The following is a 26252-nucleotide window of genomic DNA, read 5'->3' on the forward strand; positions in this document are numbered from 1 at the left end:
TTTGATGTGCCCTCCCTTTGCCTTCAAGACAACATTGATTCTTCTAGGGATGCTGGCACACAGTATTTGAAGGAACTCGGCTGGTAGGTTTTCCCAAACATCTTGGAGAACTAACCACAGATCTTCTGTGGATACAAGCTTCCTCAAATCCTTCTGTCTCTTCATGTAATCCCAGACGTATTCAATGATGTCAAGATCAGGTCTCTGTGAGGGCCATGCCATTACTTCCAGGACTTCTTGGTCTTGTTTTCGCTGAAGACGCTTCTTAATGACCTTGGTTGTTTGGGGTCTTTGTCATGCTGCAGACTAAATATGTGGCAATCATATGCATCCCTGATTATATTACATGATGAATAAGTATCTGCTTGTATTTCTCAGCATGGCGGACACCATTAATCCTGGCAAATTTCCCAACTCCATTTGCAGAAATGCAGCCCCACACGTGCAAGGAACCTCCACCATGCTTCACTCATTATTGTACCACTCTCCAGCTCTTTGGTGAACAAACTGCTTTCTGCTACAGCCAAATTATCAGAATTTTGACTCATCAGTCCAGAGCACCTGTTGCCATTTCTCTGCATTCCAGTTCCTATGTTTTCATGCATAGTTGAATTGCCTGGCCTTGTTTCCATGTCAGAGGTATGGATTTTTCCGTCTGCAACTCTTCCCTGACGGCCAAATTCTCTGGACTGTCGATGGATGTATCTGGGACGACCCACTGGTTTCTACAAGTTATGAGCTGATGGCACTGCTGGACTACTGGTCTACGATCCTACAAAATCCCTGACTTTGTGCAAGTGCCTATAAGGACTGATGCTGGTTTGAATGCAAAGGGTAGTAACACCAAATATGTGATTTAGCTTTTTCTTTTGTTCACTCACTTTGCTTTTTGTAAATTGATAAGAAAAAAAAAAGATCGTTATTTATATTTTTGAAAACATTCTTAGTTTACAGCATTTTTTCCACACTTGCCTAAAACTGTAGCACAGTACTGTAGTTACTACAGCACTTGCAATGCCTGCAACATTTTTATGAATATATAGTAATAGTATAGTATTTTCACTGTATGTGTTGGTGGACACAATCCAGAGTCTTCTTTTAGTGCAAAACTAGGTAAATGTCCCTTTCTTTTCTTCACAAAACGTTACAGTTGCATTGTTTACATTCATGTGATGTTCATTGAATTCACAGTGGAAATAATATTGGTTCTTTGTAGTTCCCAGCCTCCGTAAGTCAATTTTATACTCAGAAATTATGTATATTCCAACACAGACGATGTTTTAAGAAAACTACTAATAGACTACAACTACCAGGATTCCCACTAGAGCGGAATTCAGTTGTATCGTTTACCTTTTAATGTGATGTTAATGCAATTCGCACCGGAAACAACATTGCGTCTTCACAGTTACCAGCCCCCTTACGTCATTCTTAAAATCAGAAGTGATGTACAATTCAACACAAAGACGATTTTTAAAGAAAACTACTAATCGACTACAGCTCCCAGAATTCCCAGTCGACGGCGAGCCGCAGGTTGCCAGCTTCAGCAGCAGCACGTTCTGGTACACGTTGAAACGGTTGAAAGCGGTACCTCCCTGCGCGTACGTAGCTCGCTGTCGTGCAGGTGCTTTGCATAAGGGGAGCTAGTCGCTTTCTTCCTAACTGTGTGCCAGAAGCTACCTGAAGTCATGGCCGACCAGGTGGCTGCCATGTGTGATCAGCTTGTGAAAGCTGTGAATGTGATCATGGATGCAGAAACAAGCCAAATGTACCGACTGGAGGCCCTAAAGGTAGCATCGTTATGGGCTGCTAGCTAGCTGCTAGTTAGCCCAGCTTCACATGTACTGGTGCTGTTGTGAAATAATAATGTGTATGTGTCGCCGTATAAATAATAATCATCAATCAGTTGTGAATTGGCGACGATTCGTTGACGTTAGCTGAATGTGCAGTTGTGTTGGACTTGTGTTTTGAGAGCTAGCCGGGTGTTCATGATGGTCATCTCATGTGTACATCCACTGTCGACTCGCGTTCATCCATTCATACAAAAGTTAACATCTGGTTCAGTACTGTTAGTCCGGTGGAGGGTTGTGGAAGATAAAAATCGATTTAATGAGGCCAACTGACGATACGTTGCTAAGGGCAACTAGCTAATTAACGTTCGCTTTATGCTATTCCAGTATTTATTGTAATTTTTCTGAGTTAGCTGTTGGACATATTATATGTATACGGAAATATTTATAGTTGTTTGTTTGTTTGTTTTAATCTCCTATGACGTTTAGTCGCTCAATTCGTGTGTGAAATAACAGTGTTTGTGTTCACACAACAGTTTTGTGAAGAGTTTAAAGAGACGAGCTCCTTGTGCGTCCCATGTGGCTTACAACTAGCAGACAAAGCCCAGCCAGCTGTAGTGAGACACTTTGGTTTGCAAATCCTGGAGCAGGTCATAAAGTGAGTAGCTACATTTAAATAAAAATGTACATGATAAAAGATGAACATTTGACAGAAAACGTATTTTTCCCCGCAGGTTTCGATGGAACAACATGCAACAACAAGAGAAAGTCCAGCTGAAGGAGTGCTCCATGCAGCTGTTGTCCAATGTAAGTGTGGCAGTAAATAGGTGGTTATGGTTTTACGTTGAAGCCCTGATTTGATGTCAGAGTCAGATACACTTATCTGACAACTGCTACTGCTGATTTTTCAGGGTACTCATTCTATCCTGGAGGAGGAGAGCCACATCAAAGACGTCCTGTCACGAATTGTAGTAGAAATGATAAAGAGAGAATGGCCCCAAAATTGGCCAGATATGCTGAAAGAGATGGAGGCACTCACTGGCCAAGGGGTGAGTGACTTGTATGTGGCTGGATGTCAATTTTTTCTCAGCGACATGCAAATAGGTACTAGCGAAGCATCATTCATTGCCATGTGACTTCATCATGTAAATCTGACCACTGCTTGATGTTGTCATCTTTGAACTATTGACCTGAACGTGTTTTCTGCTTTATTACTTTATCAGTACAAACAAAGTTCTTTATTTTTCCAGGCATTTTTTATTAGATAAAAGGTGTGACACCCATTTAAAACTTGTGTTGTAGACTTTTTAATCAGTTTAAGCAGACTGAAATTCACTTGTCCGTGTGATAGGAGGCACAGACTGAGCTGGTCATGTTGATCCTTTTGCGGCTGGCGGAGGACGTGATCACCTTCCAGACGCTGCCCACTCAGCGACGCAGAGACATCCAGCAGACACTCACACAGAACATGGACAGCATCTTCAGTTTCATGATGGCCATACTGCAAATTAACGTGGAGGACTATCGTAAACTGGTCAGTGGGGTCTTAACTTTTATCAGTTATGTTGCTAAAAGTGGTAATTGGCTAATTTGTGTGTACTTTTTCTTTTAATCCAGAAAGGGTTACCTGGACGTGAATGTCAGGTAAGAGAATAATACTGCATCTCTGCTCTTAAAATAACTTATAATGAGTCACTTTGACTACTCCTCCATCATCACAGACTCCTCAGTCTTTTTGTCATTTTTCCGCACGCGCAGGCCAGAGCTCACTGTCGGGTCGCTGTGGTTACTCTAAACACACTCGCAGGCTACATCGACTGGGTGACTCTTGTGCACATTACCTCCGGAAACTGTCATCTGCTGGAGATGTTGTGTCTGCTGCTGAGTGAACCGGAGCTGCAGCTGGAGGCAGCGGAGTGTCTGCTTATTGCTCTGAGCCGGAAGGTGAGTTGCAGGGGAAAGCTGAAAGACTTGATAGCTGCAAATGTCCACTTAATTGTACAGTGTTCCAGAAGCACCACATCCAGTGTTAATTTTTTTAGATTTAGATGACATGGGGGAAATTGGTGCAGCCCGAGTAGTGATCTAGAACTAGAGCGCCACCATCTGGCCACTTACTTTAGGTCATTATTGCCTGGGACATATGCAGGAACAGTTCTTTTTCCTCACAGATACACTCTTCTTGTAGCTATGGCTTAGTTGTCATTGGTTGGTGTTAAATGCATTGCACATTTGTGACCATGTTTAGTTGTCGTGACCTTGACAGATTGTTTTTGCTCATTCTGCCACAGGGCAAGCTGGAGGAGAGGAAGCCGTTCATGCTGCTGTTTGACGACGTGGCCATCGAGTACATCCTTTCCGCAGCCCAGTGAGTGCAACCAGTTCTCACCTTCGCCACTCTATACAGTACAAACCTCCAACTACCATATCTATTAAAGTGGTCCGTGTGTCTTTTGCAGGTCAGCTGACGGACTGGCGATATGTAAGAAATCCTCTGACTCACAGTAAGTAGTGTGGTACGTGTATAATTTAGGAACTCAGAGACAGATGTTTATTTAGTACACCTGGCTGTGAATCATGTCTCCTCTGCGTTACACCTTCAGAGAGGTGGAGGTGGTGGAGCGCCGTTACGTCTTCCTGAAAAGGCTCTGTCAGGTCTTGTGCGCTCTTGGAGGGCAACTCTGCTCATTAGTGGTGAGTTTGTCCCACTTTGACCACACATGAATGCCTGTATTCGCATGTTTGTCCACATATGAATGCTATATAAAATCACAGCAGCAATTTCTAACAGTCCAGACTCGATCAGTGGTGACGTAAAACTGTCTTTCCACAGGGTTCAGACGTAGAGGTTGAGGTACCTGCAAATCTCAGCAAGTACATGGCAGCATTTTTAGCTTTCACTACACATTCCAGTCAGGTGAGGTGACAATAATTTCTTGGGGGAGTCAACTCCAAGCTGTGTCCTCCAAATTCCTTTGTCTGTGAGTCATATATGAGGAAGACAAATCCTTCTCTTGTGGTTTCCCTCCTCTTTCCTTCAGTTTTTAAAGTCATCCACGCAGGCAACGTGGGGAGCTTTGTTCAGACACGAGATCCTGTCAAAAGACATGGTCGTTGTGGAGATGGCCGTCAAATACATCAGGACGAGCATGATCAATCTAGTCAAGGTGAGGCGGTGGTGTCGCTGACGCATTTCAGAGCGGATGAAAGCCAGTCGGGGTGTTAATTAATGTTTTCGCTCTCCAGGCTGGGTTTCCATCCAGAGACGATAACCCAAGTTGTCAGTACTCGCGTGTGGACTTTGACAGTGATGAGGACTTCAACTCTTTCTTTAACGGTAAGCGTCACAGATTCAGAGTCACTTCGGTCGCGTACGGTGCTTTATTCGTATGCCTTCACAGTGTGTTTTCATGCTCCACAGCTTTTCGAGCACAGCAGGGAGAAGTTTTGAGGCACGCTTGTCGCCTCGTTCCTCTAGAGGCTTTTCAGATAGCAGCAGAATGGTTACAGTATCAGATTGCCAGCCCGATTGATCCTGGTGATGCAGCACGTAAGTATTTGTGTGTAGTCCTCCGAGTGAATAATTGATCTTAAGATGTTTCGGTGTTCTGCTTGATTCGTGCAAATGTGTGGCGTGTGTGGTTAACCTAACATGTAACCTATGCTGAATTGTGGAAATTATTTAGATTTTGGTCTAAAGTTTCATTAACATATTGATTGTTGTGAATATTTATATGCAATGAATGACCTTCACTTCTTACTTGGCTCCTCTCTAGCTAAGTCAGCAGAGGGATTTTGCTCCATGCTGTCTCCCTCAGTGGTCAAATGGGATGCAATGACAGTCTTCATGGAGTGTATGACCTCGCAGATCTTCAAAAGTCTGGGGGAGGAGGTAAGGGAGTCCGTTTTTAGTTACAGATCAAAAAAGCTTGCACGCCAATCTCATACTAACCCAAAGGTTGACCCTTCCTCTGCTTCGAATCATATAGAAGCTGCCCATAGATCAGAGCATGGAGCTGCTGCAGGCCGTCCTGAACTACGAAACCAAAGATCCGCTCATCTTGTCCTGCGTGCTCACCAACATCTCTGCCCTCTTCCCTTTTGTCACACACAGACCGCACTTCCTGCCACGGGTCCTCTACAAGGTCAGTGTTAGTCAGTGTTTCTGTATCTGCCACAGAAGGCGGAGGGGAAAAGCATAATGTGAATATTAAGCTTGATTAAGTTTCATGATGGTTTGATGTTGTCATTTTGTTGTGCACACGGTTCTTATGGTTGCAAACCTTGAATAACAGTGGCTGTGTTTACATGGACAATTAAAATAAACTGTTTACATGGCCTCTAAATAGTGACAAGTGGCGACCTGCTGTTGAGCATTGAATCTGCGGGAAATATAATAATTTTTTTCCTTAACTTTTACAACACGGACTTCAATAGCAAAAGATGAACTTTTCAGTGGCACTGCCAATATCGATTCCTGCTTCATTCATCCTTTCAAGCACTTGTTTGAACAAGTTGTTGTATTACTACCTCCACATTTCTTTCCCTCCTAGCAACTTGCAACTTCGCCAGGGGCATCATTTATCAACCGTGCATACGCACAGATGTGTGGATAAAGAGAGCGTAAGCACATTCTGATGCAAAGTATTGAATTTATCAATTTGTACTTGTGCTTAGGATGCACTCTGACCGTGCATCCACATAAAATCTAGTGGAACTGGTAGAACAGTGGAACTACACATAGAACCCATTAAGAAAAGCACAAGTACCATTGTTTATCTTGTGCTATTGGAGGATTTTGAGAACCGTGCATTTTCAGAGAGTGTTAATCTGATCTGTTCAACTCTGCTTCCCCAAAACATACTGATGGATTTATGCCATGATTTAGTTTCCGAATGCAAATGACCCGACCCGTGCACGGGCATGGTAGTTTAGAACAGGTGGGAATTTATCATCACAGAGTTACTTATTAGTGTGCGTAGGATCAGTGTCCACACGTTTGATCACTCTGGATTTTTTTCTACTTGCACACGTTCTAAATTTCATTCCTACGTCACAATTTAGAATCTTTTCCACACACGGTTTGATAAACGAGGCCCCAGGTGTTCACTGATAACGTACACAGGAAGAATGTGTTTATTCCATCCAGAAGTGATCGGCTCAGGCGTTTCCATGGTTATTAAGCTTCAATATTTTTCTACTCGGCAGATAAAAGGTTTACACCTTTCCTCTCATTGAAAGCTCCTTCCGCTCAAGTCACTCGGTTCCAATTGAGGTTGATACATGAGACATTCTTTGTTCTGAGTGAAATATTATCATAGTTACTCGTGTAACTAGTGTAAACATATCTACTGCCTCCTGTTCCACTTTTCTGAACGCAGAACGGTTTCATTTAGTCGGCATTTTGTGATTTGTTGTTTTGTCCCCACAGCTGTTCAAAGACATCACATATGAAATCAATCCAGAAAACAAGGTAACGTGCCTCCACAGAACCAACTAGTGCCTTTTTTTTTCTTTTTTTTTCCAGCCTTCATGATCAGGATTAAAACATGAAATTGTCCGACTGATGTTTACAGGTCCCTCGGACTCGAGCTGTAAAGAACGTGAGGAGGCACGCCTGTTCTTCTCTCATTAAAATTTGCCGGGATTACCCAGAGTTCATCTTGGTAATGGTCTTTTTCTCTATAGTTACAGTGCTAAATGATCACATAACGGTGCAAAACGTCTACCTGAAGTGCACCATGCTGATGAGAGGCATCGGTGCATTTATTTATTTTTCATTATCATCTGTTTTTTCCTCCGCAGCCTTGCTTTGACATGTTTTACAACCACGTGAAGAAGATGTTATCGAGCGAAGCCACGCTGACCCTCATGGAAAAATGTTCCCTGATAGAAGCTCTGGTTCTCATCAGTAACCAGTTCAAAGACTTTGAGAAGCAGAAGGCTTTTCTGGACGAACTGATGGCGTCTGTGATCGCAGACTGGACCTCAGACGAGATGCGGCGGTGAGTTTGAATTATTTCCCTCAAACTGGACATGGTGTGTTTTAAAGTCTTGACAAATAATTGTATTCTCTCTTGTTTGCGGTTCAGTGTGTTGTCAGACCCTGCCACGTTCCTGTCTTTCGTTGGAGCTGATCAGGTGGCCAGTGAGCAAATTAAAGACATGGAAGCAGATACAGCAGGCCTAAACAGGGGTCGAGTAAGTTTATATGTGCAAAATGAATTAGAATAGGAGCTCTAAGGGTAAGAAAGATGGCATTTTCTGTGAACATACATCCAGCATTAGTTTGTAAATTAATATGTATTGTCCGACTAGACAGAATATGCCTGTTTTTGCTAAAGCTCACATGTTAAGTTCATCTCTGAAGTGAATTTGTGGCACTGAACCCACCGGCCAATCTGCTGATTAGTTTTTGAGCAATTGCACTATTCATCAAAATAGATGATTGACGAACAGAGCAGGTACAAATTGCTTGTCATCAGCTACAACATTGCTACATTTAACTCTTTACGTCTTTTCTTCGTCCAGCTGAGCTTCGGTATGTTTACCATATTGGCGGTGGTGAAGCGGACACGCTGGCCTGCGGACCTGGAAGAAGCTAAGGCTGGCGCCTTTGTGGTGGGCTACACTCCTGCTGGAGCTCCCATCTACAGAAACCCCTGCAGTGCCCAGTTTCTGGTCCTGCTGCCCAACCTTCTGGCACTAATCAGGTACAGGGATGACATTATACCTATTCTTGTATTCTTCTATTTTACCATACTAATGTACAGATTTAAGGTCATGTGTCTTTTGATTTTTTTCCCCGCAGGACTCACAACAGTCTATTCTTGCCGGAGAACATGGCTCGTCTCAGTGAGACCTTCTCCAGAGCCCACGATATGATGGATGCAGAAAAAAAAAATGTTCTCGGTAAGAGGAGTTATCCGCACACGCTCTCTGGTCACATTGGGCACTAATCTGAAAAAGAATGGTTAACCTTTTCACTATGTCCCTCATCCAGGTCTGTCTCAGCCTGTTCTGGATATTTATGACTTACCTGTGTATAGAAGCAACCCTGAGCGCATGCAGGGTTTTTTCTCCACGTTATTTGACAACTGGTGAGAACTATTATGTCGTTGCTGATCATTTTTTCCATTCTTTTTTTGGTTGTTGTTGTTGTTTAGACGCCACATGCTGATTTGCCTCCACGTCTGCTCTCTTTACTTCTGTAGCTTCCATATCTTGGGAAATGCAGCTGTGTCCCTGCAGCACGAATTCTACAGCATTGAGAGATTGGCTGATGGAATAGCGGGCTCTGCCTTTGTCTCCCTCGACCATATGCCCGACTACAGACTTCGCCCAATCATTCATATCCTTATCTACCTTTGCTTCGTTTGATTAACCTGGCGTGCTTCAGTCCGCAATGAAATGATTTGTCTTCAAGATCTTCTTCCCGTACCCGTTTGATTTATTCCCTTGACAATTGCACGTTTGTTTCTGAAGCCGCTGGCGCTGTCGTGTCCTCAGGAGTTCTACGACAGTCAACTCTGCCCTCTGCTGGGCCCTATGTTTGCCTACATGCTGCAGGTCAGGGTCTCCACACACCCTGATGTCTAAAAAAAAAATTAGATAATCTCTTTTCACAATAATAATGCCACAACTGTTTTTGTTCACGATGGCCGTTCGTTTTCTGCTCCACACTACAGAGACTCAACGTCAAGTGGCAGGTCATCAACCAGAGGACGTCTATCAAGTAAGTTTAGTGTAGTGTTTGTGTCGTTCTGTGTGTATCGTATTGATTGAACGATTATGCATATCCCACATGACGCCAGTCGTAACGTACAAACTAGATATGTGGACTTACTGGGGACTTGTTTGTTGTGTTTTTAGTGGTGAAGAGGAGGAGGAGGAGGTCATCTGTCAGGAGAGCCAGGTGACGGAGGAGATGTTGGAGGAGCAGCTAGTGCGGCTGTTGACCAGGGAGGTGCTGGACCTTCTCAGTACGTACCAACTGCTTACACTTCCCTTCATATACAACATACTATGTTTAGGTGTATTACGACATCAGATGAATACACACTAGCTGGGTTTACATGGAGCCATGTTTTCTGATTACAATCTGTTTAGAAGCCCAAACCAAATGGAAATGCTCCATATAAACACCTCAATCAGCATAAACAGGCCCAGAACAAATGAAATTTCATTTGGTTTCACAGGGGTAGAACATTCGTACTCGAAAGTCATGTAAATGGTGAATCGGAATGAAGTCGGGCTCCGTTCTGTGTTCACATGCTCTGTTTTGACGTAAACACACAGTGACATGACGCAGTGACAAGTGATGTTTCCTGGACTGGTTCACGGTGCCATGGAGAGCAACAACTCTTTCTTTTAATAACAACTAGACATTATCGCACACTTAGACCGGCTATTGTAAGGCTAACACATGAGCAAAAGTGGATATAACCCCACAAACTTTCAGAATCAAGATACAGCTTTAACGATAAAACTCTAAAACCAATAGCAACTACTGCTAATTAGACGAGAGACCTCCATTTTTAATCAGTCACATGATGTTTTCAATGATCTGCGCATGTCACACGTCTGTAAAACGGCCGTTCCGATTAAAAGTAGAGGTACATGTGAACATAAGATCTGAATAGAGCACCTCACATGTAAATAGTTGACCGAAAACCTTCAATCCGAATGACAAAGAAGTCTCTAAGCCTGGCTACTGATGTGATTTAAAAGTCATACATTAGCCACCGGTTGTTGTCCTGTTAAGTAGCATCGCAGTGAATACCGTGTGACTGCTAATTTGTTGGCTTACGTACTGATCAGAGATGAAATATTTATTGCAAATATAATTTCAAACGATGTTTCAGCTGTTTTACGACTGCAATATTAATGTCCCTGTTTAAACTCAACGTAGAGGGAAACTAAGGACTTATTAATCCAGCTAATGCACTTTAGTCACATGGTTCCATCTGCACAAGCTAAAAACACTTAGGAAAGAGTTATTCCTAGATATGCCATGTTCCTTGTAGTAGGGTTTGTAATGGGTGATTGGCCCCACCAGAGGTCTGGTAAAATTATAAAAATACTATAAATTAACCTGAACCCAGGAATTTACAAAGTGTTCAGCTGTGACCTGTGTAAGCTTAACTTTATTTACACAGTCGGGCTACATGCACTCTGTCTATAAAGCACAGTTTTAAAATGAAAACCACCTCTGTCCAGATGTGCTTTACATCACTCTTTCAAGAACAAAAAAAAATGTTACAAAGGACTCAAATAACAGCTTGGCTCCTGTGTGTGTACGCTGTAGTCTCACAGCTGCTATAATAGACAACATGGTCGGCCCTTATCTGTGTTGAGTTAACATCTGATCCGCTCCAGTCACAGCTGTTGTTTGTTTCTATTGTTCTGTTTTGAGAAGCTACTAAAAAAAAATCAGGATGTGTGTAGCACACAAGTGCACCATCAGCTTTTCCTCCATTGCTCCAGTTATTATAGGATCCTAACTCTTCTCGTCTTCCTTCATTTTTAGCTGTTAGTTGCATCTCCAGAAAAGTGCCGGAACCTGCAGCGAATAAAGAGGAAAATGACGGTAAGAGTCGAATTAGAGAATGCGAGTCAGCGTTGTAATCGCCTGTTTGGTTAAAACCTAATAAGAGTGTTGTTGTCGTTTTGTTTTAAATGTCTCAGAGGAAGACATGATGATGGATTCAGTGCAGACGCCGTCTCCTTCACAGCCCACAGAGGAGCTGACCGAGCTTGGAAAATGCCTGATGAAACATGAGGTCAGCCCGAGAAGCATCACCATAACCTGTAACAGGCGTCACATTAAAGGCTGTATATGAACCTTACGGTCCTCTTTTTCTTTTTTCTCTCCCCAGAGCATCTACATGTCTCTTCTGACCCTATCGTACACGTCGTTGTCGTGGAAGGACACCACTAACTGTCACCGCACTGCTTCCATGGTCTGCTGGACGCTTCTGCGGCAGGTACTGCAACGCATTCATACAAGTCTGGATTCTTTTTCTCTACTTTCAACTCACAAGATCAACTTTTCCGTCGGCGCCACAGACATTTGCTCGTACTGACAATGAAAATCCCTTACTGAAATTTTTCTTGAAAGTTCATTGTTTGTCTCCATTGTCTCCAAAAAAGCCCCTTCACTGCTGTCATTTGCTCTGCTTTAAATGGTTGTGGGGCAACAATGGAGCTGCTTCAGGAAAGACACACAGGAAATACTTGTTGGCAACGATGAGCTCGTTGTTAATGTTCATCGTTTAATGGGCTTCGTTGACATTAAGAAAGTGTGAATCACCACCACTGGCCATGTTTTTGTGGATGTAGTCTCGGAATCTTGCAAGTTCATAAAGCAGTGAAGTTCATAAATACACTTAGGTTAATGACAATACTACAGTATTTATAGTTGCTATAACTGTTGGAGGAGCTACTGCCTGGTTTTGTGTCCACACTACAGGAAGTGAGAATAACTGTAGATCTTACAACAGAGTTTTTAGAGTCTGTTTAACTGTCAGGATACGTAGTTTCGCAGTAAAAGGGGAGTGATTGGTCCAAATATGAGAGTATGTATTGATTGGTCGAACACGTAAATGCTGCATCAGACATTTTAAAAGACTTGGGAACTATATAAACTCGTGGAGTCTGCATCCATGTTCACTTCCTGTTCATGCTACAAATGCAAAGCCATAATCTGTAGTATGTACAAACATATTCTCCTGTAATTTAATTTAAAACTTCAGTACTATTCCCATCTCTAATGTCTTTGTGACCATCTTTAACGTACGTTGCCTTGCCTTGCTTGAAAGCTTATCTTTAAAAGGTGTTTCCACATATTTCTAAAGTTTCTCTTGTGTTCTCTGTTTCTCCAGGTCGTGGGAGGTAATCTCCTTCCCGAAGCCGTTACGTGGTTCTACACCAGTGTTCTTAGGGGCCTTCAGGTTCACGGCCAGCACGAGGTCTGCAACTCCACGCTCTCTCAACTGGCGATGCTCATCTACGAAAACTTGGTGAGCATTACGGCAGTTACACTTGCCATATTTGTTCTTTCATTTTGTCAGTTTTCCATCTTTAGAAGAAGAGAAGTCTCTTTGGGCAACTGCTTTTGTTAATGATTAGGCAGATTGCAATTATTATTCAATTTAGAGACCAAGTTGATTTTACAATTATCTCCATAAATACTGTAATTGTTGCATTAATCAATATTTGAGGTTTTTGGTATGAAATATAACTCATCAGCTAATAAAGGAGTTTGAATTTGTTTTATCTTTCGTGCTCCAATCTGTTCCTGACCTATGTGCATCTACCTTTGTGTCCGTCTGTGTTATAGCGACCTCGCTACATGGAGCTAAAAACGGTGATGACCCAGATCCCGAACATCAACATGGAGGCTCTAGACCAGTATGATCGCAGGCTCGTGGACCCCAGCTCCCAGAAGGGTTCTCAAAAGATCGGAGAAAAGAAGAGGAAAGAGCAGTTCAAGAGGCTCATCGCAGGAACAGTTGGGGTAATGCCACATTTAAGCCACTAGGGGGCAGTGCTTCTCTACCGTGTCTCACTGCCGACAGCTCATTAGAAGTGACCAGGCACACTGGCCTAAATCATTACTCAGCAGTGTGATTCTGACTGTCTTGTAAATCTCTGTCCTGGGCAGCAAAAAAAAAAAAAAGAAGCGCAGCGGCCCTATGGGACTGTACGGTCTAATAAAATTCTTTTTCGTAGGCCTTGAATCGCCCTGTTTAACCTCTCCTGCTCTCTCTGTCTCCTGCCAACAGAAAGCTCTGTGCCAGCAGTTCAGGAAAGAAGTTCATATCCGGAATCTTCCATCGCTCTTTAAAAAGCCGAAGCAAGACAAGGATATACAGGACAGTGAGGCGCTGGGCCTGGCAGCTCTCTTCGTCCCGGACAATAATACCTTGTAGGGACACACAATAGTTTGTACTGATTGAATACGGAGTCATGTGTACAAAGCAGTGGTTTCCCTTCACCACGCTCCAGCTGGAGCAGTCTGGCGATACCGAACATATCTGTCAACGTTGCTCTTTTCTAAAAGTTTCCCTTTATTCCACCAGAGCACGGTTCACACTCATGCTTAATATATTTTTCCCGCATTTGTGCAGGCAGGTATGTACACTAAATACTTTAAATCTTGTCGCACACATCTCCTCAATTCCCTTGTGAATGCAAACGAAGCAGATAAGCTATGGAAATTTTCAAGAAATATTTTTTTAGTGGTCTTTTTTTCCCCACTACTGTTTGAAGATTTTATCTTAACACAACCTGACAGAGTGGCATTATTATCTCTTCTGCCGCAGAAACTGTATTGAGCAACAAACTACCTTAAAATAGGACGATTCTACATTCTGTTTTCACTTTTTCGTTTTTAAGGGCCTGTATTTGCCATTTGCCCGACATCCTGCACACAGAGGATGCCACAGATTTGCAGAACAAGGGAATCAAACCGGGAGTCCGGCTGTGGGTTTCTATTCGGCATAACAATTGAGGTCTAATGATATCCAAATAACAGAAGCCAGCGTAGTTGTAGAGGTAGCCTGTTAGTATATTATGAAGGAAGAAGATCATTTATCCCACAGACCTTAAAGCAAAAGAGAAGTATCAGAGGTTTCGGATATTTCAGAGGTTGGCAGATATGTCGTGTGGCCACGCTGCTGTCGAGGCTGTAAGATCAAAAAGAAGGGAAGAAAAATTTAGGACTGATCCAGTTGCACATTTCTCTTTTTACTGAATGAGCTTGAATGATTCTGAAGGATATGCTAATTGGTACCTCAGGTGTGACGATCCTTACGAAGGAGTGAAGATACTTTAACTAACCTAAGATAAAAAAAAAACAAAACAGCTGGATTGTGTTTTTTTTTTCACGAATGGCGATGATAGATGTATATTTTGCAAATATGACACAGCTGATTACAGCGATGGCAGTTTGCATTTTGCAAATTTTTCATATCCGCACAACTCACACGGCCTAAGTACTGTTTGGACTTGCTTATTTAATGCAGAGCACATATCATACTACAAATAATACAGAAAGAGTTTGTGCCAAAACACTCGCTGTAGGTTCGTGAGCAGATGGTCGTGTCTGAGAAGATTAACGTGTAAGTTAAATAAAGACAAATTAAGTATGAGTTCAGAAAGTAATGTGTAGCTTAATCCAAGTCTTTCAGTTCTGGATGATATTGTTTTTTATGTATCAGCTTTGGCATCTGGGGAGAAAAAAGAAAAGAAACCAGCACTACATTCCTTCATTATCCAAGGGATTGGTTTTAAGCATAATTTGTTGGATGTGTTTTGCTCTTATGGAGCCGTCATCGTGATGAGTTATTTTGTTTTTCAAACTGTTTTTTTTTTGTGTGTGGATTCAGACCAAAACTGAGCTCTTTTTAGTATATAAAAGGATATTATCAAATGCATATCAAATGTTTGCCCAGGAACAGAAACAATTGCGAAACCTGATTTTTTTTTTTTTTTTTTTTTGTCATTTGATTGATTTCCCTGTGTTTGTGATGATTGTTTGTTCACATGTGGCCATTTAAAAAGAAAAAAAGGAAAAAAAAGAAAAGCCTGTTCAACACTAAAAGGATCTGTACAAAGGAGAAAATAGGCTTTTTAAAAGTGTAGTGTGGTTTATATTTTTGTTGTTTTTAAATAAAAATATATTATTTCCATTTGCTAAATGTTTTGGATTTTCTGTTTGAATTACAGAGAACAATAGTAGAGGGTATTATTAGATCTACGATAGATTACATTACAATACAATACAAATGCACTTTTCTCACCTTACAATCAAGGTTTCATTTTATTTTGCATATGAAACATTAGGCAGAAAGAACAACACTGGGATAAATGTGTAAGTTTTGAAATGCTTACTGCTGCCAGGACAAACACTGAGAACTGCTAAGTCTGTAGAAATACCTTTTATTGACAGTGCACAATGCTTTTACTGCATGGTGTTGTGTGCTCTTGTGTGGAATTGTTCAATTTCTTAATTCAGACATAGTATTTTTTTTAAAAAATACTAAAAAAAAAAGTTCATATTTCCGACACAAGTTTTCCTTTTCCCCCTTATATTTTAATCATATGGTGGATGTTTTTCCAACCTTGACATAAGCAACAGCCATTGTTATCAAACATTACTACTAATATGATAATTAAATATTTTTTGCCGGGACGTCACATCACTCTCACTGGCACTCTAAAGTCAATTTTGCATAAATACACCAAAATATATCATCATTATTAGTAGTAGTAGTAGTAGTAATATATCAATAGTAATAAAGACATTAATGCATTTCCATATATATTGCATTTCAGAATGGGTCGAATGGCTCTGTTGTGTGTTGCTGCTGATTAGGCTCTTATTATGGTAATAAAAAGTTTATTTTAAGTATGCCAGTAATTGTGCATTTTTTTAATCATAAAGAAAAAAAAATCTGAGGAGAGATTTCGGAATCATGTCCATTCACAGCAGCACGTGGGTTTGAAGGAAACGCTGTTCACACTCCGGGCCTATAGAGGGCGATACTGCAGCATTTGCTGTTTGTCGACTGCCGTCAAATAGTGTAAATAAACAGCTAAGCTCAATAAAGAAGAATGTAGCTGCCGGTGTGTCGTCCGTCATGTGAGTATTGAGTTTTCTTATAATAAGAAATGACACTTTTGAAAGTTTTGTTATCTCAACAGAGTCGTTAAATAAAGCGGTGGCTGCATTTGTAGCTTGTTTGGTTCAGTAAAACAATGAAACTCGTTGTGCCACACTACTGTTTTTAATCTTTTACATTTCAAAAGCAAATAGTGTTGCGATATTTTACTCTGCTTTCAATTTTATGACAGATTTTGCATAAAACCTCACAATCGCTTGGCACTGTCAGTGTATTATAATGCATTATTAAACCAGCTAGAAATATATACCAAGGGCTTAAGATTTATGGTAACTGTCTGCAAAAATACATAAAACTAAAAATCACTTACATATCAATGCATCAAGAGTATTGCTTCAGTATTATGAGATGATACACTCACAGGGATCATTCTTCCTGCTGAGCACTGTTACTTATGCTGGCTTTAATACACTGTGCTGATAATACATGCACTCTTAAATATAAATAAATAAACATATATTTCTGTATAGACAGTATTAACTTACTACTTTTCCTTAAATATATGATCTTTTGCATTTTCCTTAAAGCCTGAATCAAGAAGCAGATTCTCCTATTTATTTGACCCTGTGAAACCTTCTCCCCCTTCACTCGTCATGTTCATACTCTCACTGCTGTAAGAAACATAATATTAGCCAAAAACCCACATATGTACAGTACAGTACATTCTGCATGTACCATTATTGAATGGAGCTGAGTTGTTATTAGAAAATCCAATGGCAACATCCTTAAAATAAATAGACGTGTTAACCACCTACACTATATGGTGCATCAACTGATACTTCCCTGTGATTCAGAATGACATTGTATTTCTGGAGACTAATTTCAGGTTGTAAATGCTTCAATTAAGCTTAGCTGTATACGTTGTAATTGGTTGTTTCTGGAGGATTAGACAATTTTGCATGCAATATGATGAGTAAATAATTGTCTCTGCCATTTAACAAGCTTGCATAATAGCGTTCTTGCTATATGAAAGTAAACATAATATCTTTGAAATGTTACACTTAATAAGAAATTCAAACATGTTATGTAAACCTGTGGGAGCATGTGATGAATCTTTTGCCAATTTTCTGGTATGAGACAGATGAAATGATAAAATAAATGATAATGAAATTAAGAAGAATATTATAAAAATACTTAATAATATTCAGTTGCAACACTAATACTGTCTGTCATTCCTCCTGTCCATGCTGGCCTTGAAGAGATTCGTTCCAACTGTGAAAGAAAAAAAAAAAGAAAACAAAGACCTGCACCCACCTTCAGTATGCTGCCTTCCACCCACATTACACACTGTCTTGAGAGTTTGGATTACTGATGCTTTATAGGCGGTTTTCCACGACAGTACAACAAAGAATTACCTTTAATGTCATGCATTTAAATGCGGATTCAACTTTGGCAGTATCTCCAATGTAACGGGGTTCTTCTTGCCAAAAAAAATATTTAAAAATACATACTCTGCACTTGCTTTCTTTGCACTAATCCCCATTTTCCTCCATATCTTCAAGGGATCATTTTCTCATCTAGCACCACAATGCTTTTCCCATCACTGCTACCTGGAGGAAATGTTCTCTCATCAGTACGACTCGAAGACATCGCCATTTGTCTGCATCAACCCATAATATATTATACAATGTGCTTACAAAGACACGGTATCTGCAGTTCAAAGCCAGTGTATAGCACGAATGAATAAAAACATATCATACCATAATAATAACCACACATAAATGTTAAAATCTTAGATGTGTATTCTAAATAAAATATGGTACACTCTTTGATTCAGTGGTGTTTTTCACTAACCCAGTAGACATATATTTTAATAAATGCTAAAGGCTGTAGTCTTTAATGTCTAATATATACAAAAAGTTAAATACAGAGTAGAAGTAGAAGTAGAAAAAAAAAAGCAATAAAAGAATTGATGTAATATTAGGAAGAGGCCCTACTGCAAATTTGCAAGACTGCTTTCATGTGTCTTCATGTTTGGATTTGAAAAAAGTATTTTCCAAACGGCTGTTTTGCAGACTGACGTTATAATATCCTACGTTTCTTATCTCAGATACGGCATTCAGTATAATAACCTTGAAAATCATTTAAATTCTTCTTATCCCTTTAAATGGCCTCATGCATTTGTGCTTTACAGCAGTGCTCTTCAATATTACTTTTTTCAGGGCACATTTAACATTGTTTTTGACTAGTATTATCCTGCAATGGCTTAGAATACTACTTTGACTTCATGAAGCAATTTCTTTTTAACATGATTGTAATTCAGACAAAATCAGTTGCCACACCCTCATTGTATACTCTTAGGTTACCTCCATTCGGCTTTGTTGTGCCTGTGACTCATGTCAATAATTATTTTCCAGAATAGACACCTGTGATTTTTTTTCCCTCTTGTTTATTTACAGCTATGCTTAGATAGTTATGTATTTTTTGTGTGATGATCAATGCGGTGAAAGTGAGTAAAGTAACAATGAAATATGTTTGTTTTTTAATTCAAAATGGATTTCTGTTCATGTATGCCCAGATATGTCACTGTGGAGTGGACTAGTTTCTGTAATTGTCTTCATTAATAAATACGCGTCAGTCCCATACTTTTAATGTTGTGTATTTCGTCAATAATGGACTGTTTTCCGCCAGCGGCACCAGCTTCACGGCAGCCTAGCAACGCGGTTGCTGTGCAACGCTGAAGTTTCTGGTCGAAGTGTTCTTCTTCGAGCCTTCATATTGTAACAGGACACAGGTGTGCGTGTGCCTACCTACCTGTGCTTAACCCCGTGCTCAGAATTAGCTCTTAATAACCGACAGCTGCCTTTGCCTTCTTAGAAACAACTTGTTGTTGGGTTCGGGATGTTTGTCTGGTTGTGTTTAATTGTCGGAGCTTCGGCCGCCGGTCGCTTTCTAACCGACGGACCGGTGATGACTGGCCAGCCGCTGGACGTGCCCGTGAACAGCAGTCGTGTTTTAACAGCAGCACGGTTTGCTGTGGTTGAGTTCAACAGAGCCAACGCAGAGGAGCAGTTTGCTTACAAAGTTATGAAAATAACATCGGCCAAAATACAGGTAAAGCTTAACACGCGGGTGACAAACGTCAGCAACTGATCGGTGCTAAGAAGTGCTGATATTTGTCCGCAGATAGTCGCTGGAATAAACTACATCCTGGAGGTGCAGTTGGGGCGTACAGTGTGCAAGAAAAGCCACATGGCAGTCAGTGAGACATGTGCTCTCCACCCTGAACCCAAGGCAAGTTCAAGACCGTGTGTGAAGTGGTGCGTGCAAACGCCCCGTGAAGTGCATCTTTTCATTTCGCTAAATAATGTGCTAATTAACTTATTATTTCAGGGGCGTCAGTGTCACTTCATCGTTACAGAAATCCCCTGGGAAAATTCAACTATACTCACTAAAAACGAATGTCACCCGAATAAAATCTAATACTCTTGATGCTTTCCCCTACGGTGTTTCGAAGTTGTTTGCAGTGAGCTTGGGTGTGGTGTGTGTTCATCTCGTATTAAAAGTGAGTCCTTTCTGGCAAACTGTGCAGCCTTAGATACACTCTCAGTGTGTGAATGAATGGGTAGGTGTGTCATCGTGACTGTAAAGTGCTTTGCGTACCATTAGGTAAAAAGTGCCGTATAAATACAAGACCATTTTCTTGAATTTGTAATGGCATGGTCACAAACAAGTGATTTCATTGGCTTGCGTCTATTCCACTTGTTCACAACACTGGGCTGAATAAGTTCAATGACCTGCACTCACTCTGCATTGTATAGGGCAAAAAAATGGCATAATTATTCCAGTGAGTGACCAGGGCAGCTTTACTGTGCCTCATCTCTCAGTGTGTGTCCTGGCAGCTGTAAGGCTCTGGTTGCGTGTCAGGATTGGTCAGACACATGGCTGCTAAACTGAGACTAGGCTACACCTCTCCACGCTGCAACGCCGGTCTCCAGAAGGGCTCTGTATGGAGGATTACAGGCATTTTCAGATTACTGCTCAGCAAGACCAAACTGTCTACTGCTCTGACCCCCTTTTTTTTTTTCAAATGGGGGGAAATAAACAGCTCACTCAGATTGTGGGTGAATAAAAGCAAACTGCACTGGGGGGAATTGTTAAATGTGGCATGACAAAGTAGGAATGGGTGCAGCTAGTTTGGGCTATCGTCGGTGTGTGTCTGCAGTTGCCGGGGCATTTCCAGTTTCAGCTGTGTTTTTAACAAAAGTGTCTTCAATGTTAGAAAAGGAGTTGCCGCAAAATGGCGTGAGGGCAAAGGGGACCGCGTCTGTTTGGCGTTAATTACAGTAAACAGCCACATGGATAAGCGGTTCACGCACTCCCTCTCACCCTGCTCAACATATCTCTAATCGTGGACGTCTTAATCAAACTGAGCAAAACATAAAGAATTGGCTGGCACTGGGCATTAGGTAGTGGGGGACAGGAATGTGGGGGGAGGGGGGATACTCCTTAACTAACATTGAAGCTTCGGTGCCAGGAGTATGCCCTGTCCATCTGCCATTCCACTCACCCACCCACCCACTGACACTAACAGGTGCGTGCACACAGATACACGTGTATTCTCCGTGCACGCGCTCAAACACTCCTCCCCGCACTCTGGCCCTACCCCTGTCCTCACTTAGCCTGGGCAGCAGATGGTGAGGGGTAAGGCTTGTAGCCCCCTCCCAACTCCAAGCCACCAGCCCCGTCTCCCCCCATTTTTTTTTTTCCCCCCCACGAGCATCACCACCACCCCTCTTTGTGTTGTTGAAGAGCCTGAGTGTTGAAAGGCGAGCCCCAGCTTCTCTCTCCCCCCTACAAATCCTTGGCTGGCTGCCATTGGCGGGACTCAGTCAGGTGTCCTAATGCTTCAGTTAGGGGAGGAAACGCTGGTTAATCTGCCCATCGCGTGCCACCGGCCATGGCCTGGCCTCTTTGTGTCTGGCACCCCTCTGATCAGTCCCTCCACCCCTTCATCTGTCTTTTCCCCCTTCTCTTCCAACCCAGTTTCTCTACCCAAACACGGTGTCATCCTTCCTTAAACATCAACCCCCCCTGTCTCTCAAGATGTGTTGTTAACTACGTTTCTTCATGGAAAAATCCAGTAGTTTCAGCACTTGCTCTACATCACTACTGATGGATGTGACCCTTTTATCGTAAGCATCTGTCATTACCCCAATATTTTGTGCTGACTCATCCCTGGCATGCAGTATACCTGCCAATGCACCTTACAGTAAAAATACTGGCAGTAAATATTAAACTGCTTCTGGCACACAGTACATACGCGGGCTTTGCAGTGAATGCCATAAGTTGAGGTGTGTAATGTCAGACGTTATTACATTTCAATGCTCATATTCCCACTGAAAACAAGAGTCATGCTCACCGACCTCTTTGCCAATTCCAAGTTATAGCGTATTGTTGTAAAATAATGAAGGAGAATTAGGAGCAATATGTCCTGAAATTGAAGTTCGATATTAATACATTCTTGTAATGTACTGTAATTATTGCAGGTTTATATTCTGCTCTTTGTCTCCCATGCATGATCACATGTACTTTAAGCAGTCTGGTGATACGTGGCCAGCATCCTGTACCTCTGCAAGGTGCGGTCTTCTGATTAGGATGAAAAATTACTCGGATGCTTTTTGGAGGTGGTTGATACGGTGCGGTTGCGTAACCAGAGAGGAGTCATTACCATTTGACCCCTGCTGACCTGCTTTTTGATTGACCCTTGGGTTGGTCACCGCTTCAGAGCACAGGCAGGAGTATAAGGTCACAGTTCAAAGTATCCTCAGCTGTGCTGCCATGGAAACGGCAGCGTTTGCTCCTCTGATGGTCAGTTTTAATCTAAAGACAGCAGCTCATTTAAAACAACGGGTTTCATTCATATTCACTTTTGAATGGTTTGGTTGTGACTCTTGTTTTAATCCAGCTCCAGCTAAACTTGATCTCTTGTGAACCGATATCCAGTTTGCATATGTTAAAATACAGATGTACATAATAGTTTCTACTGACGTGGTTGTTTTGATGATAATGTGGCTGCACATTGTTTTGAACTTCTTGCTACATTTTACTGATTATATCCTTGTGTTTTACCAAAATGTTAATACAGACCTTTGTATTCTATTTGCCACCTTTACACTGCCCTTATGTGTGCCCTGTGCAGAAAAGCCTGTTTTCCCCTTTTTAGCGTTGTGACCAAAGCGTGGAGTCCGCCATTGTGGTCAATCGAAACACACCCGTGGTTTGTTTTTCCACTTCCTGTTTGTGACCAGTGTGCAGGGTTTCCTTACAATCAGTGCTGCAGCAGGGGGGAGAAAATCAATACTTTGAATGTAATGTGTGGCCAATGGAATAAGAGAATGATTTATGTAGGGACGGCTACTCCCTGAATCAGAAGGGGTTTTATGTTTGGTGGCCGGATGAATGAAGGGGGCGATGGCACCGAGAACTAGAAGACGTAGAACTATAAAGGCTTTAAAAAGTGTGCTTTTCTGCCGTCCCTCTTCTCTTTTTCATCTCTCCAATACACCATGCTCTCTGACTGTCCCGCTTAATCTTAACACCGTAGTATTATGAGACAAAACACAGACGGGACACACACACACAACACACACACACCAGGAGTTTAGCAGGTTGTGGACCACCAGCCAGAAACAGCATATGTCCCTCTACCCTCCAGATTAATGAGAGCGTGTTAATATTACGATACAGTGAGAGAGGAGCGGAGAGGGGAGAGGGGAGGGAGATGAAAGGTAGAGGGAGAGTGTAAGAGCCTGGCAGACAGACCGAGATTCAGAGGGAAGCACGAGGCAAGAGAAACGAGAGCAAGTCTGCAAGGGAAGGAGGGAGAGAACAAGTCTTGGAGAGAGACAGAAAGATGGAAGTGTGGAGGCGGGAAAGAGCGAGGACATAACAACCATAGAAAGATGTGTGCGTGTGTGTGTGTGTGTGTGCGCGCATGTGTGTGTTTGCTTTATTGCAGTGGCCCCACCTACCCCTCCATCCTGTTAAGGAGGCACAGTCCTAAGGAGGAGGGGTAGGACGGTAGGATCCCCTCCCTCAGCCACCGACACACACACACACACACACTCTCTCTCTGGCTCATACACACACTCTGCTCTGTGAGGGAGCAGTCGCTGAAGAGCTCTGGATAAGACCATGCGAGCTTCTGCAGGTGTCCCACCCTTCTCATGACAAGGATGCTTCCGGAGGTAGTATTTGATTTAGTTTCATTCTCCTTCCTTTAATTTTACAATCATTTCCGCTCAGTTTACTTTGCTTTTCTCTCTCTTCACCCCAAAATTCCCTCTCTCCGCGTTTCAGAGTGATCCGTGAGCCTCTGCTGCTAATGTGTATGTGGGAGATTGCATGTGCGTTTGTGTTAGACCAAATGCGTGCTAGTAAGGTTGTTTACAAGCTCCACTGTAGCCGCAGGTCTGATAACTTTCGCGGAGTGTGTTCTATTAGCTAGCTCTGTTTTATCTTGGTTTTATTTTATTATCCTGTAATTTGTTTTTCAAAATAAATTTTATAGGGGTTTGGCTGCTTGTTGCATTATTTAGTCTTGGGATTTTATGATGTTTATTGGCACTCAACTCTTGAAGGTGGTGGGGGGAGACAAAGCGCATTATGTTTGCCCTGTGTACACCCTCAATATGCGTATTATGATGTTTGGATTTAGGCTTTCAGTCTTATTTTCTGGGTGCGATAATGATGATGGAGACTGAAAGAGTTGGAGATGAGTTTTTTTTTTTTTTTTAAACATTAGCCAGTATTATTTGTCACAAGAAACTATTATCCAAGTTGTGAATTGCTGCGTATTTTTTTGTTGATTCATCATAAAAAAGTAGATTACCATGAAAAGGCTTAATTGGTCAAAGGCCAAACCCCATTACATGATTTGGTAGGGGAGAAATAAGGATGATGGCAGCAAAAATGGCGAATTATCCTGGACAGTGTGCATGGGTGTGAGACAGAGCACATGTCTTGCATGTAACGTGGTGTGCTGGCAAACACCCAATACACTCCTCTTCTGCTCACGCTGGAGATGGAGGTGGTGTAACAAGCGACGTTCGTCCCTTAAACGCTTTAAAATATATTCAGCATGGACATTTTAATTCGATATTAAAGAGAATAGTAACTTCTATTTGTTATAAATTTCCATTTTTACATCTTTCACCTCATTTGAAATATTGCGTTTTATTGTGATTTTACTGGGATGGTGAAGATAAAATTCAGTTTTTCCTTTGCTGATGTTTAGTCTGATCAATACTCTGAGAATTTCTTGAACTAATAACACATTTGGTTCACTTTCGTCGCCTTTGTTTGTTTGTTTGTTTAGGACGCAATAATGATTTCACAATCTGTACGGTTAGATTATTCAACAATGTTGAAATATTCAGACTTGTTCCAACTCATATTGTTACTGCTTTTCAAAATACATCTGGGTGAGGTCATTGCGCCCCTGTTTGCAAATCAAATTGGTGTCCATTTGTTCAAACAAACCAGACAAATAACCTCCAAATCCAACCTGCAGATCTGTCCTTTCCACAACATCTCCCCCTCATCCCTTTCTTCTGCTTATCCTTAAGGTTAAAGCAGTGTTTTCTCCCCCCTTTTTTTTGGGCTTGTATTGACCTGTTAATAGTATTATCCACAGAGCGTGTGGCAGGGCCAGGGTCACATCCCTGTAGGGTTTGGATGGTCAGGCCTCTGGCCAAATTTCGGCCAATAGGACCTAAGCTCTGGTCATCCTTCAATCTAGCTCTTTCAAAGCAGAGGTCACACGAGTCAAAGGGTAATAAGTTTAACCCCTCGAGGGTTGAGAAGTCAGAGGTCACAAACAAGGCAATAGGGAGAAGGTTTGAATCATCAATCAGTGGCACTCCTGGTTATATCTGCACATATCGATGACATGCTCGTTTCTGCCATTCTCATTTGCATGGCTTGCTAAGCACAAAGGGCGGCCATTATAACTGTATAAGTGTGAACGAAAATCAGTTTGATATTATGAAGAGGTGGAGTGTCTGTCAGTGTTTAGTGCTTTTCTTCCTCGCACGATAATAATAATTTTTTTGCAATTTTTGCTCTCTTCATTATGAAGAATATCCTGTTTATTGTTTATAAACGTCCTCTCTTTTCTATATGATCCTCAGTCAGTTTATGCTGAAAATATGTAAAGAAAATAATAATTTTTCATCACAGGAATCGTGTGATGTTGTGATATGCCGTTATTAATGTCCTAACAGTGATTTTATTCTACATATATCTGAATGATGTTAGGTGGGTTTATTCGAAGGGGTGTGGCCTTTCCAGTGCAAGTCCACAGTATCAGTGCCAGTGCACATTGTCACACCCTCACATTTAAGTATCAAAAGGGATGCTGTTAAAATGATGTCCCTCAATGTTAGCGTGACAATTTCTTCAGTCCTACCAAAGATGAGCACGTGCATCCCTCCTTGTATTTCTGAAATGGTGCTGTGCTGATGTTTCAGCATCTCCCTGAGGTCTCCTCTCACTGGCTGATGTGAGCGATGTGTCAGCATTAAGCTAGGCCTGCCTGCTAGGTTTCTGGGCCCGTGGTGGCGACCAGCCCAGCCTGGCTACAAGCCAGACGAGACATGTCTTGGCACCAGCCAACAGAGACGTGACAGGATCAAGGATTTGTGGAAATATGCTCATACAGAATGCAGCATTGTTGATCCACAGATTGTGTGACACTATGTTGTGCACATGTGTTGGGATTTTGCAGGTTAAAGTTTTTTTTTTCCCCTTCTTTGTTCTTTCAACAGCGTACCGT

At 41.8% G+C, this 26252-nt stretch overlaps 2 protein-coding genes and 1 long non-coding RNA gene across 3 annotated transcripts; all 3 read left to right on the plus strand.

Moving 5' to 3' along the window:
* Positions 1 to 1540: 1540 nt before the first annotated feature.
* On the plus strand, positions 1541 to 15481 carry LOC125019215 (exportin-5). Its single transcript, XM_047603791.1, has 33 exons — positions 1541 to 1787; positions 2324 to 2445; positions 2522 to 2594; positions 2699 to 2836; positions 3139 to 3321; positions 3405 to 3431; positions 3546 to 3731; positions 4079 to 4155; positions 4247 to 4291; positions 4391 to 4481; positions 4621 to 4704; positions 4829 to 4954; positions 5034 to 5124; positions 5209 to 5337; positions 5564 to 5679; positions 5777 to 5932; positions 7219 to 7260; positions 7364 to 7453; positions 7593 to 7792; positions 7880 to 7988; positions 8319 to 8500; positions 8599 to 8699; positions 8791 to 8887; positions 9002 to 9138; positions 9259 to 9356; positions 9476 to 9522; positions 9660 to 9769; positions 11317 to 11376; positions 11475 to 11569; positions 11666 to 11773; positions 12671 to 12808; positions 13129 to 13305; positions 13574 to 15481. The coding sequence occupies exons 1-33, from the start codon at positions 1686 to 1688 to the stop codon at positions 13718 to 13720; spliced, it is 3684 nt and encodes a 1227-aa protein (XP_047459747.1). The 5' UTR covers positions 1541 to 1685; the 3' UTR covers positions 13721 to 15481.
* Positions 15482 to 16377: 896 nt separating this feature from the next.
* On the plus strand, positions 16378 to 19066 carry LOC125019089. Its single transcript, XR_007114016.1, has 3 exons — positions 16378 to 16434; positions 17674 to 17733; positions 17977 to 19066. It is a non-coding gene; the product is annotated as an uncharacterized LOC125019089 (long non-coding RNA).
* Positions 19067 to 19194: 128 nt separating this feature from the next.
* On the plus strand, positions 19195 to 19916 carry LOC125019126 (cystatin-like). Its single transcript, XM_047603654.1, has 3 exons — positions 19195 to 19528; positions 19601 to 19708; positions 19808 to 19916. The coding sequence occupies exons 1-3, from the start codon at positions 19316 to 19318 to the stop codon at positions 19895 to 19897; spliced, it is 411 nt and encodes a 136-aa protein (XP_047459610.1). The 5' UTR covers positions 19195 to 19315; the 3' UTR covers positions 19898 to 19916.
* Positions 19917 to 26252: the final 6336 nt, after the last annotated feature.

This window comes from Mugil cephalus, chromosome 13, assembly GCF_022458985.1.
Source record: "Mugil cephalus isolate CIBA_MC_2020 chromosome 13, CIBA_Mcephalus_1.1, whole genome shotgun sequence".
NCBI lineage: Eukaryota > Metazoa > Chordata > Actinopteri > Mugiliformes > Mugilidae > Mugil > Mugil cephalus.

Excerpts from the sequence above, each read along its gene's own strand:
- LOC125019215 (XM_047603791.1), top strand. The coding sequence starts at position 1,686 with ATGGCCGACCAGGTGGCTGCCATGTGTGATCAGCTTGTGAAAGCTGTG. Across the intron at positions 8,700-8,790 it reads AGAAAAAAAAAATGTTCTCG|GTCTGTCTCAGCCTGTTCTG; the intron begins GTAAGAGGAGTT and ends TCCCTCATCCAG. Across the intron at positions 11,570-11,665 it reads AATGCCTGATGAAACATGAG|AGCATCTACATGTCTCTTCT; the intron begins GTCAGCCCGAGA and ends TTCTCTCCCCAG.
- LOC125019126 (XM_047603654.1), top strand. The coding sequence starts at position 19,316 with ATGTTTGTCTGGTTGTGTTTAATTGTCGGAGCTTCGGCCGCCGGTCGC. Across the intron at positions 19,529-19,600 it reads TAACATCGGCCAAAATACAG|ATAGTCGCTGGAATAAACTA; the intron begins GTAAAGCTTAAC and ends ATTTGTCCGCAG. Across the intron at positions 19,709-19,807 it reads CTCTCCACCCTGAACCCAAG|GGGCGTCAGTGTCACTTCAT; the intron begins GCAAGTTCAAGA and ends TTATTATTTCAG.